Consider the following 12784-nt stretch of genomic DNA (forward strand, 5'->3'; position numbering starts at 1 on the left):
CTGCAGATCCGGCAGCTCTCCCTGTGGCGGAGTCCGCAGATCCGGCAGCTCTCCCTGTGGCGGAGCCTTCAGAGCTTGCAGAGCCGCCTCCTCAGGCGGAAGACTCCTCACTCGTCCTTCCAGCTGGACCATCGGCGGAAGCTCGAGTCGAGGAAGTTGATGTTGACACCCCCTCCCCCGTAGTTTAGGGCTTTCCATTCGGTAGCCTTCTTTTGTATGGGCTGGCCCCCCTTCTTGGGCTTTGTTAATGAAATCTTCTTTGCTTCTTTCGACTGCCTCTATTTCTTTCCTGCTTTTGGGTTCCCAAGAAATAACTTAAGGCCTCGAACTCTTCCGCTTTGTTGGACTTCCGTGATCAAGGATCTTGCTTTCCATCCGTTTTCGCCGAGTCCCTCAGTTGAGGCGACTCTTTAAACTTTTCTTTTCCCTTAGAAAACGACTTAGGGTCAATGCCCTGTTGTTTTTCAACATATTCGCCGAGTCCCTCAGTCGATGCGACTCCCTTTGGCTTTGCCTCGGAAACGACTAAGGATCTGGGTCCTTGTTTCCTATCTTTTCTCGCTGAGTCCCTCAGTCGAGGCGACTCCTTAGGCTTTTTATTTTCTTAGAAACGGTTAAGGGTCAGTGCCCCGTTGTTTCATTATATACTCGCCGAGTCCCTCAGTCGAGGCGACTCCTTTTGGCTTTTTCTCGGAAACGACTAAGGGTCTGGGCCCTTGTTTCCTATCTTTTCTCGCCGAGTCCCTCAGTCGAGGCGACTCCTTAGGCTTTTTTTTCTTAGAAACGGTTTAGGGTCAGTGCCCCGTTGTTTCTTTATATACTCGCCGAGTCCCTCAGTCGAGGCGACTCCTTTTGGCTTTTTCTCGGAAACGACTAAGGGTCTGGGCCCTTGTTTCCTATCTTTTCTCGCCGAGTCCCTCAGTCGAGGCGACTCCTTAAGCTTTTTCTTTTCTTAGAAACGGTTTAGGGTCAGTGCCCCGTTGTTTCTTTATATACTCGCCGAGTCCCTCAGTCGAGGCGACTCCTTTTGGCTTTTTCTCGGAAATGACTAAGGGTCTGGGCCCTTGTTTCCTATCTTTTCTCGCCGAGTCCCTCAGTCGAGGCGACTCCTTAGGCTTTTTCTTTTCTTAGAAACTGTTTAGGTTCAGTGCCCCGTTGTTTCTTGATATACTCGCCGAGTCCCTCAGTCGAGACGACTCCTTTTGGCTTTTTCTCGGAAACGACTAAGGGTCTGGGCCCTTGTTTCCTATCTTTTCTCGCCGAGTGGAGGGCAACAATCGAGGGTAAAAGGTGTCCTTTTATTAGATTTCTAAAACTCGAGTACACGCCTAACCTCTTTACTGGTAGAACTTCTTTAAATGGACGACATTCCAAAGTCGATCTATGGGTTTTCCTTCCAGGGTCTCGAGCTTGTAGGTACTGGCATGCACCACTGAAGCAATGCGATAAGGTCCTTCCCACTTAATCGCAAATTTGCCCCCTTCCGTGGGCTGGCTTGCCTGCCGGTCCCGCAATACGAGGTCGACGACCTGGAAGGCTCGTGGGCGAATCCTCGGGTCACGGTACCTTTTTACGGCTTGTTGGTATTCGACCATCCAGGCGCACGCCACCTCCCTCCTTTCCTCCAGGAAGTTATTTTCAATTCTAAGGCTTTCTTCATTCTCTTTGTCGGAATAGCTGCATACCCGGTAGGTGGGCTCCACGACCTCCACTGGGACCTTGGCTTCGAAGCCATATGCTAGGGAAAAGGGGCTTTCTCTAGTCGCCCGTCTTTGCGTAGTTCGGTAGGCCCAGAGGACCCGGTCGAGCTCATCCGCCCAATTTCCCCCGATGTCCTCCAACTTCTTCCGAATCCCGTCTACTATGGTCCGGTTCACATTCTCGACTTGCCCGTTGGCCTGGGGGTATGCGACGGATACCTTGGTGTGTCGTATACTATGCCGGCGACAGAAGTCGGCGAAAGCTTGGTAGTCAAACTGCCTGCCGTTATCGCTAACCACGTGCTCGGGCAGGCCGAAGCGGAAAATCACCTTCTTCCACAGGAAGCGCCGACACTGGTACTCGGTGATGGTGGCTAGTGGTTCGGCCTCGACCCACTTTGTGAAGTAATCGATGGCCACTACACAAAACTTCAAGCTTTCCCGGGCGACTGGTAGTGGTCCTAACAAATCGATTCCCCATTTAGCAAAAGGGATGGCCGTGGTGACCGGCGTGTAGAAGGTGGCCGGCCGACTGTCCTTCCGGGCGAAGGCTTGGCAAATGTTACACCTGGCTATCCATTCCACGCAATCTCTCATCATGGTCGGCCAATAATACCCCTGGACGACTAGCTTTCGGGCGAGCGTGTGGGCCCCCTGATGGGCGGCGCAAATCCCTCGGTGCGCCTCATCCTTTATCCTCTCGGCTTCGGGCCGGAGTAGGCATTTCAAGAGGGGCCCCCCGAACGACCGCTTGTACATCTGTCCGTCAATGATCTGGAATGAAGGGGCTTTTCGTCGAATCCTTGCGGCGACTCCGGGATCCTCTGATAATTCGCCTGTTTCCTTAAACCGCCGGATGTCTTCTATCCAAAACATCTCGGGATTTTTCTCTCGATCCCATTCCTCGACATTTACCTGTCGGACCTCCAATGGTGTTTCCTCTATACTCGGACGACTTAACTCTTCCTTTTGGAAAATCTTGGCGAGGTGATCCAGTATTCCTTCTAAGGCGATTTTCGATAATATGTTGGCCTCGATGTTGTCCACCCGGGAGATATGCTCTATTTCATATGTTCCGAACTCCTTCAGCATTTCTATCGCCTTCTCCTTATACTGGGTCATCCAGACGTTCTTAGTTTCGCAGGTGCCGGAAATCTGTCCCACCACTAACTGGGAATCAGTTTTGATCCGCAATCGTTCTGCTCCCAAGGCCTTGGCGAGTCGAAGGCTGCCCAACACAGCCTCATACTCGGCTTCGTTATTAGACGTCGGGAACAAATAACTCAGGGCGTAGTAGAGTCGGAACCCCTCTGGAGTGACCAGCATGATTCCGCCTCCACAGTGTTGTCGACTCGCCGCTCCGTCCGCGTGCATCTCCCACCACTCACTTGAACGGTCTTCCGTGGTGTGTTCTTTCTCTTCTTCCCCTGCCGTGCATTCAACCAGGAAATTGGCCAAGGCCTGCCCTTTTATGGATGGTCGTGGTTGATACTCGATCCCGTACTGGGTTAATTCCACGGCCCATTTTACCAATCGTCCTGACGACGCTGGGTTTCGCAGTATGCTTCCCAGCGGCTGGTCGGTCAGTACCCGGACGGTATGGGCTTGGAAGTAGGGCGCTAACTTGCGTACGGTGATTACTAGTGCATAGACAATCTTCTCCAAGGCTGTGTACCGTGTCTCGACGGCTTTTAAGGAGCGGCTTACGTAGCAGACCGGGTGCTGGGCACGCTCCTCTTCCCGAACCAGTACCGAGCTCACCGCCTTGGGGGAGGCGGCCAAGTACAAAAACAAAGGCTCACCCTCCCGTGGGGTGGACAACACCGGAGGTGTGGAAAGATACTGCTTTAGTTCCTCGAACGATTGCTGGCACTCGGTCATCCAGGCGAAACCTTCCTTCTTCTTCATCGCCTCGAAGATTGGTATAGTTTTATCCGCCGCCTTACTTAAGAAGCGACTGAGGGCAGCTAGTCGACCAGTCAATCGTTGCAAATCTTTGACGGTGCTGGGAGGCTGCATATCGATGATGGCCTGGACCTTTTCCGGGTTGGGCTGGATGCCTCGTTTAGTCACCATGTATCCTAGGAATTTTCCGCCTTGCACCGCGAAGGCACATTTCTTTGGGTTCAGCCAGAGATTATACCTTAGCATCACTTGGAAGCAATCGGCCAGGTCCCCCGCGTGTTTGGCCTGTTCTTTGCTTTTGACCAACATGTCGTCCACGTAGGCCGCCATGGATTTGCCCAGTAAGTCTTGGAATAGCCGAGCTACCATCCGAGTATAGGTGGCCCCAGCATTCTTGAGTCCGAAGGGCATAACCCGGTAACAATACACCCCGTCTGGTGTAAGGAACGCGGTTTTTTCCTCGTCAACCGGGTGCATGAAAATTTGATGATATCCCCTAAAGGCATCCATAAAGCTCAGTAGGGCCGACCCTGCCGTCTCGTCGACCAGCTGGTCAATCCGTGGCAAGGGGAACGGATCCTTTGGGCAGGCTTTGTTAAGATCAGTGTAATCTACGCACATCCGCCACGCTGGGGGTTTCGGTACGAGGACCACGTTTGCCAACCACTCCGGGTATTTAACCTCTTGGATGTGGCCCGCGGCTAGCAGCGTGCCCACCTCTTTCTTTACGAATTCCCTTCTGTCATTGGCGAGATACCGCTTTTTCTGTACAACTGGCCGATGGTCCGGATCCACGGCGAGTCGGTGGGCGATGATGGACCTGTCGACACCTGCATATCCTCTGGCCCCCAGGCAAAGACCGGCCAATGTTTTCGGAGTACTTGGATAATTTCCTCCCGAGTCTCCTCGGGGAGACCGACACCAACTCTGACCCGCCTGTCCGGCCGTTTAGGGTCGATTTCGATTTCTTCCAATTCCACGGTCGGTTCCGGGCGGGGTATCATTGCTTTCTTTGGGGGATTTTCCGTGATTTCGTGGACTTGCATTCCACGTTTGCCCATCCCCCTACAGGCTTGCAGGTAGCAGTCGCGGGCGACTCTTCTATCGCAACGCACCGTTCCTATCCCGTTCGGCGTGCGAAATTTCAAGCAAAGATGTTCGATGGAGATCAGTGCTCCCAGATCCTCCAGGCCTGGTCGGCTGAGTATAGCATTGTGTGAGCAAACTAAGTCTACCACGATGAACTTCATGCTGAGCTGCTGTACGTCGAGATAGCTACCGACTTCCACTGGCAGGGTGATGGACCCCTCTACTTCCACCGAGTCTCCCGTGAAACCGGCGAGTGGTGTCTTGACTGGATTCAGCTGTTCTCGAGTCAATCCCATCTTCGTGAAAGTCTCAAGGTATAGCACGTTGACACTGCTTCCGGTGTCGACCAGGATCCGTTGAACAACCACTCCGTTTACATCCATTGCTATGACCAGCGCGTCTCGATGCGGTGTCTCTCCTGTGGGCAAATCTTTGTCGGTGAACGTGATCGGTTCTCGGCACACTTTCTTCGAGTTTTCTTCACGCCCGTATACTGTCCCAACGTATAGTTGTCGAGCCCAGGCCTTTCTGGTATTCGCTGAGTCGCCGCCCTCCGGTCCGCCGACTATCATGTTAATAACTGGCTTTTGACGCTACTGGGTCTCGTCCTCCTCAGTGGCCGACCGCTTGCCGCGGCTATTCTCGGCGGCGACCGCGGGATCATCGTCTTCTCGCGCTACTGACCTTCACCTCCACTGATTAGGAGGCGGGGTCCCTTGCTGGATAATTCCTTCCATGACCTTTTTCAAATGGAAGCACTCTTCCGTACTATGGGTGTAAGACTTATGATAGCGGCAGTACTTAGAGTTCTTACTTGTCTCTTCACTTGCCATACGCTCGTCGATAGGCGGGGGCGGAGGTGGAGCGACCGCTTTAACCTCATGCACCGGGTGCTGAGGAGCCGCTCTGTAGGGATGGACCACAGGCTTGTCATAGGGACGTCTAGCCTCGGGTCGCCGAGCCCCTTCCGGGCGCTTTTCCTTAGTTTCCGCGCGGGTCCTCTTTCCGCTGATGGATCCTCCGATTTCGCGTTGTCGCTTATGCTTCATGGCCTGCTCCGTGTTAGCCCTTTTATTGGCCATGTGTATGGCTTCCGCGTAAGTAGTCGGGCGGTTATCCCGCAGATCCCGATACAACTGCCCGGATCGTAAAGATTCGATGAAAAAAGTGAGTACGGTCTGATCTTCGACCTCCTCGATAGACTGAATCTCCTTTTGCCATCGAACCAAGTAGGCTTTCAGGGACTCGCCTTCCTCTTGATGGACGTCTCCCAGGTGAGTCAGATCCTTCTGTGGCTTGATGTTGGCCGCGTAATGTCTCATGAAGCGGTCGGCTAACTCCTCGAAACTGTGAATCGACTTAGGAGGCAGCGCCACTAACCACCTTTGTGCGGAGCCTTTCAGCGTGGGCAAGAAGGCGCGACACATCACCGGGTCTCGCACTCTCAGGACCTGCATTTTGGCCTGATAGCTAAGCAGATGCTCGCGTGGGTCTCCGGATCCGTCGAAGGTGGCTTGTCCCGGAAATTTGAAGTCGCCGGGTATTTTGTAGGACATGATCTCGGAAGAGAATGGCAAAGCGGTGAGCAACGTCTGCCCGGGGGATTTGGTTTTTCCCCCCATTTGTTCTTTCAGATCTCGTACCTCTCGGGCCAATTGGGCCATGTCGCCTTCATTGCGAGTGTGGTTTCCTGTGGATTCCGTACTTTCGCCGACCTCAGATTCGGCCGGTCGGTCATCGTTGCGCGTTACGCGCTCGGTCCGTCGTGTCCGAGTCTTAGTTCTCCTGGTGCGAGCTCTTTCCCGACCGGTTTCCCGATCTCGGGGCCCTGCGGGTGTGCGGCTGGGCTCCCTTTCTCCTAGTCGTTCTCGTGCAGGCTGCCGCCCAGCATTCGGACCCAGCCTCGAATGGACTAATCGTACTGGCTGGCTCTCTGCCCGTCGATTTTCCTGTCCGTCTTCCGGCCTCTGGGACGGTCGTTGATGGCGAGGCATCGGTCGAGAAACTGACTGCTCCCTCATTCCTCGACTTGCGTCGGCGAAGGCTCGCCCGATCGCGTGGAGTTGCTCCGGAGTGAGGGGTATCATGGGTGGCTGCCGGTTTACCGGTGCCGTTTCGTTTTCCTGACTTTGGGCGTTTCGTTGGTTCAACTGATCTCTCAGATCTGCTTCCACTCCATTATCGCGGTTATTCGCTTGGTCTCGTCCTTCTGACATGCTTGTGATGCTTTTCTGGTCGACTTCTAGACTCGCCTTGCTCAAAGAGTTACGCAGCTCTTTGTATCGATCCCCACAGACGGTGCTAGTGTTGGTTTTTGGATTTTCGGGCCCAAGGAGGTCCAACACAACCTTTGGTTGGTGGATTCACCTTTCAAAAAGTGATCGCAAAGATGAGTCGTCGGATAGTTAGAAAGTGTGTGTATGTCTTCTTCTCTGGGTATGGACCCCCCTTTACAAGTGTGGAGGGGGCCTTCATATAGCAGGCTCCCCTCCATCCGAATTGAAGTACATTAATCATTGCTTTCAAGGCTATTTACACTATCAGACCGTTCGGTCGCTGTTACCGAGTCGACCAACGGCTCTTTGACCTCTTAACGGCTCTTTTGACCGAGTCCTCTTGAATGCCGCATTGAGTGTTCCTTCAACGGCTCTTAGACCGCCATGAATGCTTCTTACTAGCCTCTGGGCCGAGTCTCCTTTCACGCTTGGGTCCGGACCGACTCCTGGACTCGGCCCAGGCCCTCGTCGGGCTTCTTCTTTTACTGACCCTTATCTTCTATCTTGGGCTTGTTCTCTCTTTGGGCCCCTCTTCTTGGGCCGGGATCCTCACTCCATCAATCCCAAAATTTTTATTTGTCGTCATAATATTTTTTGATATTCCTTGATTGAAGGCGAAGATAAGCAGTGTCTGAAAATCACAGTTAGTAGTTGCACTGTGCCTATAACAAAATAGGGCTTTCAATTCTAAGTTTCTAACCTGGAAATCTATTTCTAAGCTTTAATTTCTTAATTAGGAAATCGTCTAAATGTTTTTTTTTTTTTTTCATAAACTTCTGGGTTATTAGGAAACCATTAGAAACATTTTCAAATGAGTTTGTGTCTCTGAAACAGGAAAAAAATACCAATTTTTAGTTTCTGTTCATTATAAAATTGTAAAAGTTATAATTTAAATGTCATTAACTAAATAATATATTTTGTTCTGAACAAAAGAAGTGATGTAATTTTCATGGTCAACGTAGACATTGTTTATACATTTTGCATAGTCAGAACTCAGAGTTCTATATGCACAGAGATAGAGAACGAATAGCTACAAGTATAAGACGTGTAATGCTCGCTACGTTTAGTTCACCAGATGTGAGATTATTTAATAGAATTACATTTTAAAAAGTGATATAAGATTATACACAAATTATATTGTCGACTAGAATTTATTATGAGTATTATAAATTCTGATCTAAATAATGTACATCTAATTAGCATATTATATATGTACAATTGTATATTAAATTAATAAATTATATACTTATAAATAAACTGAAGATATAATATGTTAACTCATCAAACATATACATAATTTGTTAATAGAAACAAATACATAATATGTTAACTACATGTGTATACCAAGACTATGTGGTCCAATGGTACCCGGGTTGGACTTCCGTTTGGAAGATTGTGAGTTCGAGCTTCAGTGGAGGCGTTATTAGCTCTTTGTGTTTCAGTAGGTTGAGAAAGTATATGAACAGATACTACATTGTAATAGAGCTAGTAGCATTCAAAAAAAAAAAAAAAACTACATGTGTATAATTTGTACATGTTCCATAATGCACATGGTAAATATTGGTCCACTACAACTTGGTTGGCGTAATTAACTAATATATTATAAATGGAATATATATGGACCCGGAGCAAATCAACCTGAGACGTAATTAACTAATACACTATGATGGATATATTATATATGGACCCGGAGCAAATCAACCTGGTGAAGCGAACTCGACCAACTTTCCCCTTTTTTCCGTGAGGTAGTTAGGAGCAAATTAGTATTTTTTCGTGAGGTAGCTAGGTGCAAATTAGTATAAATGATTACTAATTGTCTCGTTAAGACATAAACCATTCTAATACAACTTTGTCTCCGTAATCAATATTCTTGTCTTTACGTTCATTTTGCTTTTAGTTATTGGGTTATTTGACCCGAGTCAATATAATCCATTACACCACATTAAAGATTGATAATCATGATATTATTATTATTATTAATCAAATGTCTATAGAAGAAACCAAATAGTGTGACAAACAATTAACAGAATGAAATTCTATCTCTTAATACAAAAAAATGAGGTTTATTCAACAACTACATACTAAACTCTAACCTCATCACACACTCACATAGTACTGAATAAGGAATCATATCCCACATGCACCAACCACCAAATACCCTATTACACAAACAAGGCAAGGGCAACAGGGGCCAAGGTGAACAAGAAACCAGCAACCACCGCTGGCGAGGAAGAATCCGGCGAAGATGGAGTGTTCCCGGCCACCCCCGGAGAGGTGGAATGGGAGGGTGAAGGAGCGTCCGCGGTGGGTGAGCACAGTGCAGATGAAGTCGGAGAAGGCGTAGTAGGGGTGGATGGGGTAGGCGCAGTAGGAGGACGATTAGCAGCGTTGCCGGTGACAGTTAGGGCTAGCTTCTGGCCTGCCTGGCAATGCCTGCCGAAGGTGCAAATGTAGTAGTGCTCCCCAGCGGAGTTAAGCGTCACGTTTGCCGGTCCGTTCATGATGGCATTGCCGATAGCGTTGGCAGAGGTGCATCCATCGAACGATGCTTTTGGTACTCGGAGCACGTCGTGTTGGTTTGTCGCAAAATTAAACACTAGCATCAAATAATGAAAATCATATTAATTTATAAAAACTAGAGGAAATTAAAGAACATACACATTCACTATAACCCAAACAAATGAGACAATGCAGCAAAATTAATCAAGCTATTGACTTGCTAGTCACACGATTACAAGTTCAACTCAAGTTAGAACATCCTATTAATTTTCTTATTAGTTTGAGCTGGTTAATTAGTTATGAGCAACTTAGACTGTATTGGTTTACCTTATCCTTTGTTAGCTAAGACTACAAGTAAAAGTTTACTCATCAGTGCACACTCTTAGATAGTGACTGTTAATTAAAAAAAAAAAAAAAAAAGAGATTTATACATACCTAAGATGTCTCCAACGTTGAATGTCTTGCCAGTAACCCAGTTTGAGTATGCGACAGCACCATTTGAAGGAATACTCCAGCCAATGTTATCCCCAACAACATGCGCCGTTTGGGCAGTTCCAGGTTGCAGCATAGTAGTCATAGCTAAAGCCCCAAGAACAGCCATGCACAAAACCCTATTCATCTCCATCTCCACCTGCGTGCAACTTTCCAGATTGTTTTCTCTTTACTTTTAGTTGCTCTAAGCTATGGAGCAAAAGAGATGAATGGAATTGAATGCTTATAGTGGGACTCTGGAATAGAGTTTATATAGTGAAGGAATTCTGGAAATGATGTTAATACACTTGGGGGCTTTAAATGTTGGAGGTCCCATCTGGTGGACGTGTTTGGCTAATAACGCAAAATGGAAATTTCAATGTTGGCTAATTCAAATAAATTTCTGGAAATGTAATATAATGCCATCGTATTTCAAACCTCTTGAATTTCGGTGAAGATCGACATCCTAATATATGGGAGTTTAGGACCACATCATGGAATTAGTAATATATTGAAGAGTCAATTGGACCAAAACAAAAAGGGAAATTAAAGTTGCAACTCGTGCCAATTCAAAATTGTGATACCGTGCAAATATGGGGAAAAGTGAAGGAAGTCTGGGATATATTAGAAAGTTAGCAAAAAATAACATGTAAATTGGTCGTAATTGACCTCGTTCCAGTATTTCTAAGTTACTTTGATCAAAGACAAATTGATAATTGATTTCAAGTACAAAATAAAGCACATTCAGTTGGATACTTGGATGTTAAATAAACTCACGAAATTGATGTTGGGTACAAGAAAACTTGGTACGAACGATAAAAAGCTATTGAGAGCTTTTTTGGCAAGTAGGATTAGTCTTATGATGACCATCCTAGATTTTTGCATTACGTTTGGCTAAGCAATTCAAGCACGATGATTGACCTTCAAGTTACGTAGTCATAAATAGGTGAAAACTTTTGCAAGTGTTACGTAGTCATAAATAGGTGAAAACTTTTGCAAGTTTCAGTGCATTTAAGTCGGCCATTGACAACTTTTGTTACATTAATTTGGAATTGATTTAATGATAAGTTCTCCTGTTTTCAAAAAAAAAAAAAAAAAAAAGTCTGGCATTGACAACTTTTGCTACCACGTACCTTCCTATTATTACCATAAACGAGACAAACTTATATGGTAAGTACATAGAGCATCTACTTTTGGTTGTGGCTATGAATATAATGCAAACAAAGAAAATTTTTCCCTCACTTTGTATTCAATAGTGGACTCTAAGAACGACAATAGTTAGTCCTAGTTTTTTAGATTGCTAGCTACACACCTCTTTGCCAATCAGGAGTCCATTTGCATAATTTCATATAGACATCGAGACATTGACACGACATCCAACAATCTACCAGAGTTGCAGCCGCCACACGTCCAATGTCGTTACTATCTCCGTCATCTACGGAGTAATGTGATTACCGAGTTCAAGAATAAAAGGCGAAAGTCATTGATTTGGGAACCATGTAGTGTTGTTAAACAAATAGATTACCAAAGGGCAGTAGCGACTATAGAGGAGATGTAACCAAAGGCATATATATACCTGATAAGGATGATTTTTACACATCCATCAAGTATCAAGTCACAATATAGAGTTTAGATATCGTTCCACTGGATCGGAGATGGCTCTTGTAATGTTAGGAATTGATGCAAGGTGGAGTTAAGCACAAGCTAAAACTATTTTTTTTTATAGAAACTGGGCATATCGTTAAAGAGTTGTGTTGATATGATTAATTAAGCAAATGACAAATAAGACAAGACCGGACTTGGTTGATTCAAAATAAGATGTCAAATATTATACTAAGAATTAGAGAATTAGAACCATGCATAGGGTAAGTGAGATGCACAAAAGTGTCCAAATACCACTCTTGACTCTCATAGCTATTTGTACTTGCAACCTTACCTTGAACTCCATTCTCGTGGCAATTCAACCCAAGGGGATGCCCAAACAAGAACACAAGGCATAGATTCTCCTTAGCACCCAAATACTCTCGTATTGAGCATTAAGTGTGAATGTGTGGCTAGTGTACAAACTCTACTCTCGTAGCAACAAACACACTCCAAATAAAGCATATAATTGGGATCCAACAATTATACACAATTTCACAACAAACCCAATTCACATGCACAACAAACCCTAGAGCATCTAAATAATCCCCTTTATGCAATACAACTCATATAAGCATCAATAGCAAGAAGAAAACCAAATATCCTAGTCCCAAAACACTTAGCTACTGATAATATAACTATAAATTCACAATATTAAAGAAATAATTGAAAGCATAAATGGAAAAAAAATAAAGAGAAGATATGAATAAAAAAAACTTCTCTATTTAATCTTTTGTGATTAAATTATGAAGTGTCACAAAAGATTTGTCTTGTAGTGCGGTTTAGCTTAATTACCATAATAATTATTAGGTAGCACTGATATGAGGATGTGGCCCTAAACTCCAATATAGTCGGAAGGAACTGGTTCTCTTTGTTTACAAAATTTCTAGAGGGCTGAAATAAGTAGCATTATATTGTAGTCTTTGATTTAAAGTCATGAGGCGTAATAAGACTCCTATATAGACAGTCAGTCTCCATTGATTTTTGCAGCAATTTATTTGGAATTAGCCAAAGTTTGAAATTTCCATCTTGCGTTTTTGGCCCTCCATCATTCCTAGCACAACACGTTCACCAATTGGGACCTTCAACATTTAATCCCCCTAATAAGTTTATTAAAACCCTTTCCACAACTAACCCCTTCACTATATATATAAACTCTCTTCCAGACTTCCAATATAAGCATTCAGCTGAAAGTGAAGAGAA

At 46.0% G+C, this 12784-nt stretch overlaps 2 protein-coding genes across 2 annotated transcripts; both read right to left on the reverse strand.

Moving 5' to 3' along the window:
- Positions 1 to 5380: 5380 nt before the first annotated feature.
- LOC109153471 lies at positions 5381 to 6358 on the reverse strand. Its single transcript, XM_019301342.1, has one exon. It carries the CDS (start codon positions 6356 to 6358, stop codon positions 5381 to 5383), a length of 978 nt encoding a protein of 325 aa, XP_019156887.1.
- Positions 6359 to 8927: 2569 nt separating this feature from the next.
- Positions 8928 to 10160, reverse strand: LOC109153474 (cucumber peeling cupredoxin-like). Its single transcript, XM_019301344.1, has 2 exons — positions 9905 to 10160; positions 8928 to 9566 (listed from the first exon to the last, which is right to left on the reverse strand). Exons 1-2 carry the CDS (start codon positions 10092 to 10094, stop codon positions 9133 to 9135), a joined length of 624 nt encoding a protein of 207 aa, XP_019156889.1. The 5' UTR covers positions 10095 to 10160; the 3' UTR covers positions 8928 to 9132.
- Between the last annotated feature and the right edge of the window lie 2624 nt (positions 10161 to 12784).

Source organism: Ipomoea nil, unplaced genomic scaffold, assembly GCF_001879475.1.
Source record: "Ipomoea nil cultivar Tokyo-kokei standard unplaced genomic scaffold, Asagao_1.1 scaffold2488, whole genome shotgun sequence".
Lineage (NCBI taxonomy): Eukaryota > Viridiplantae > Streptophyta > Magnoliopsida > Solanales > Convolvulaceae > Ipomoea > Ipomoea nil.

Bases quoted from the DNA above. Each gene is read 5' to 3' on its own strand.
- LOC109153471 (XM_019301342.1), bottom strand. From the start codon at position 6,358: ATGGCCCAATTGGCCCGAGAGGTACGAGATCTGAAAGAACAAATGGGG.
- LOC109153474 (XM_019301344.1), bottom strand. From the start codon at position 10,094: ATGGAGATGAATAGGGTTTTGTGCATGGCTGTTCTTGGGGCTTTAGCT. The intron at 9,567-9,904 runs GTATGTATAAAT...ATTTGATGCTAG, and splicing joins CAACGTTGGAGACATCTTAG to TGTTTAATTTTGCGACAAAC.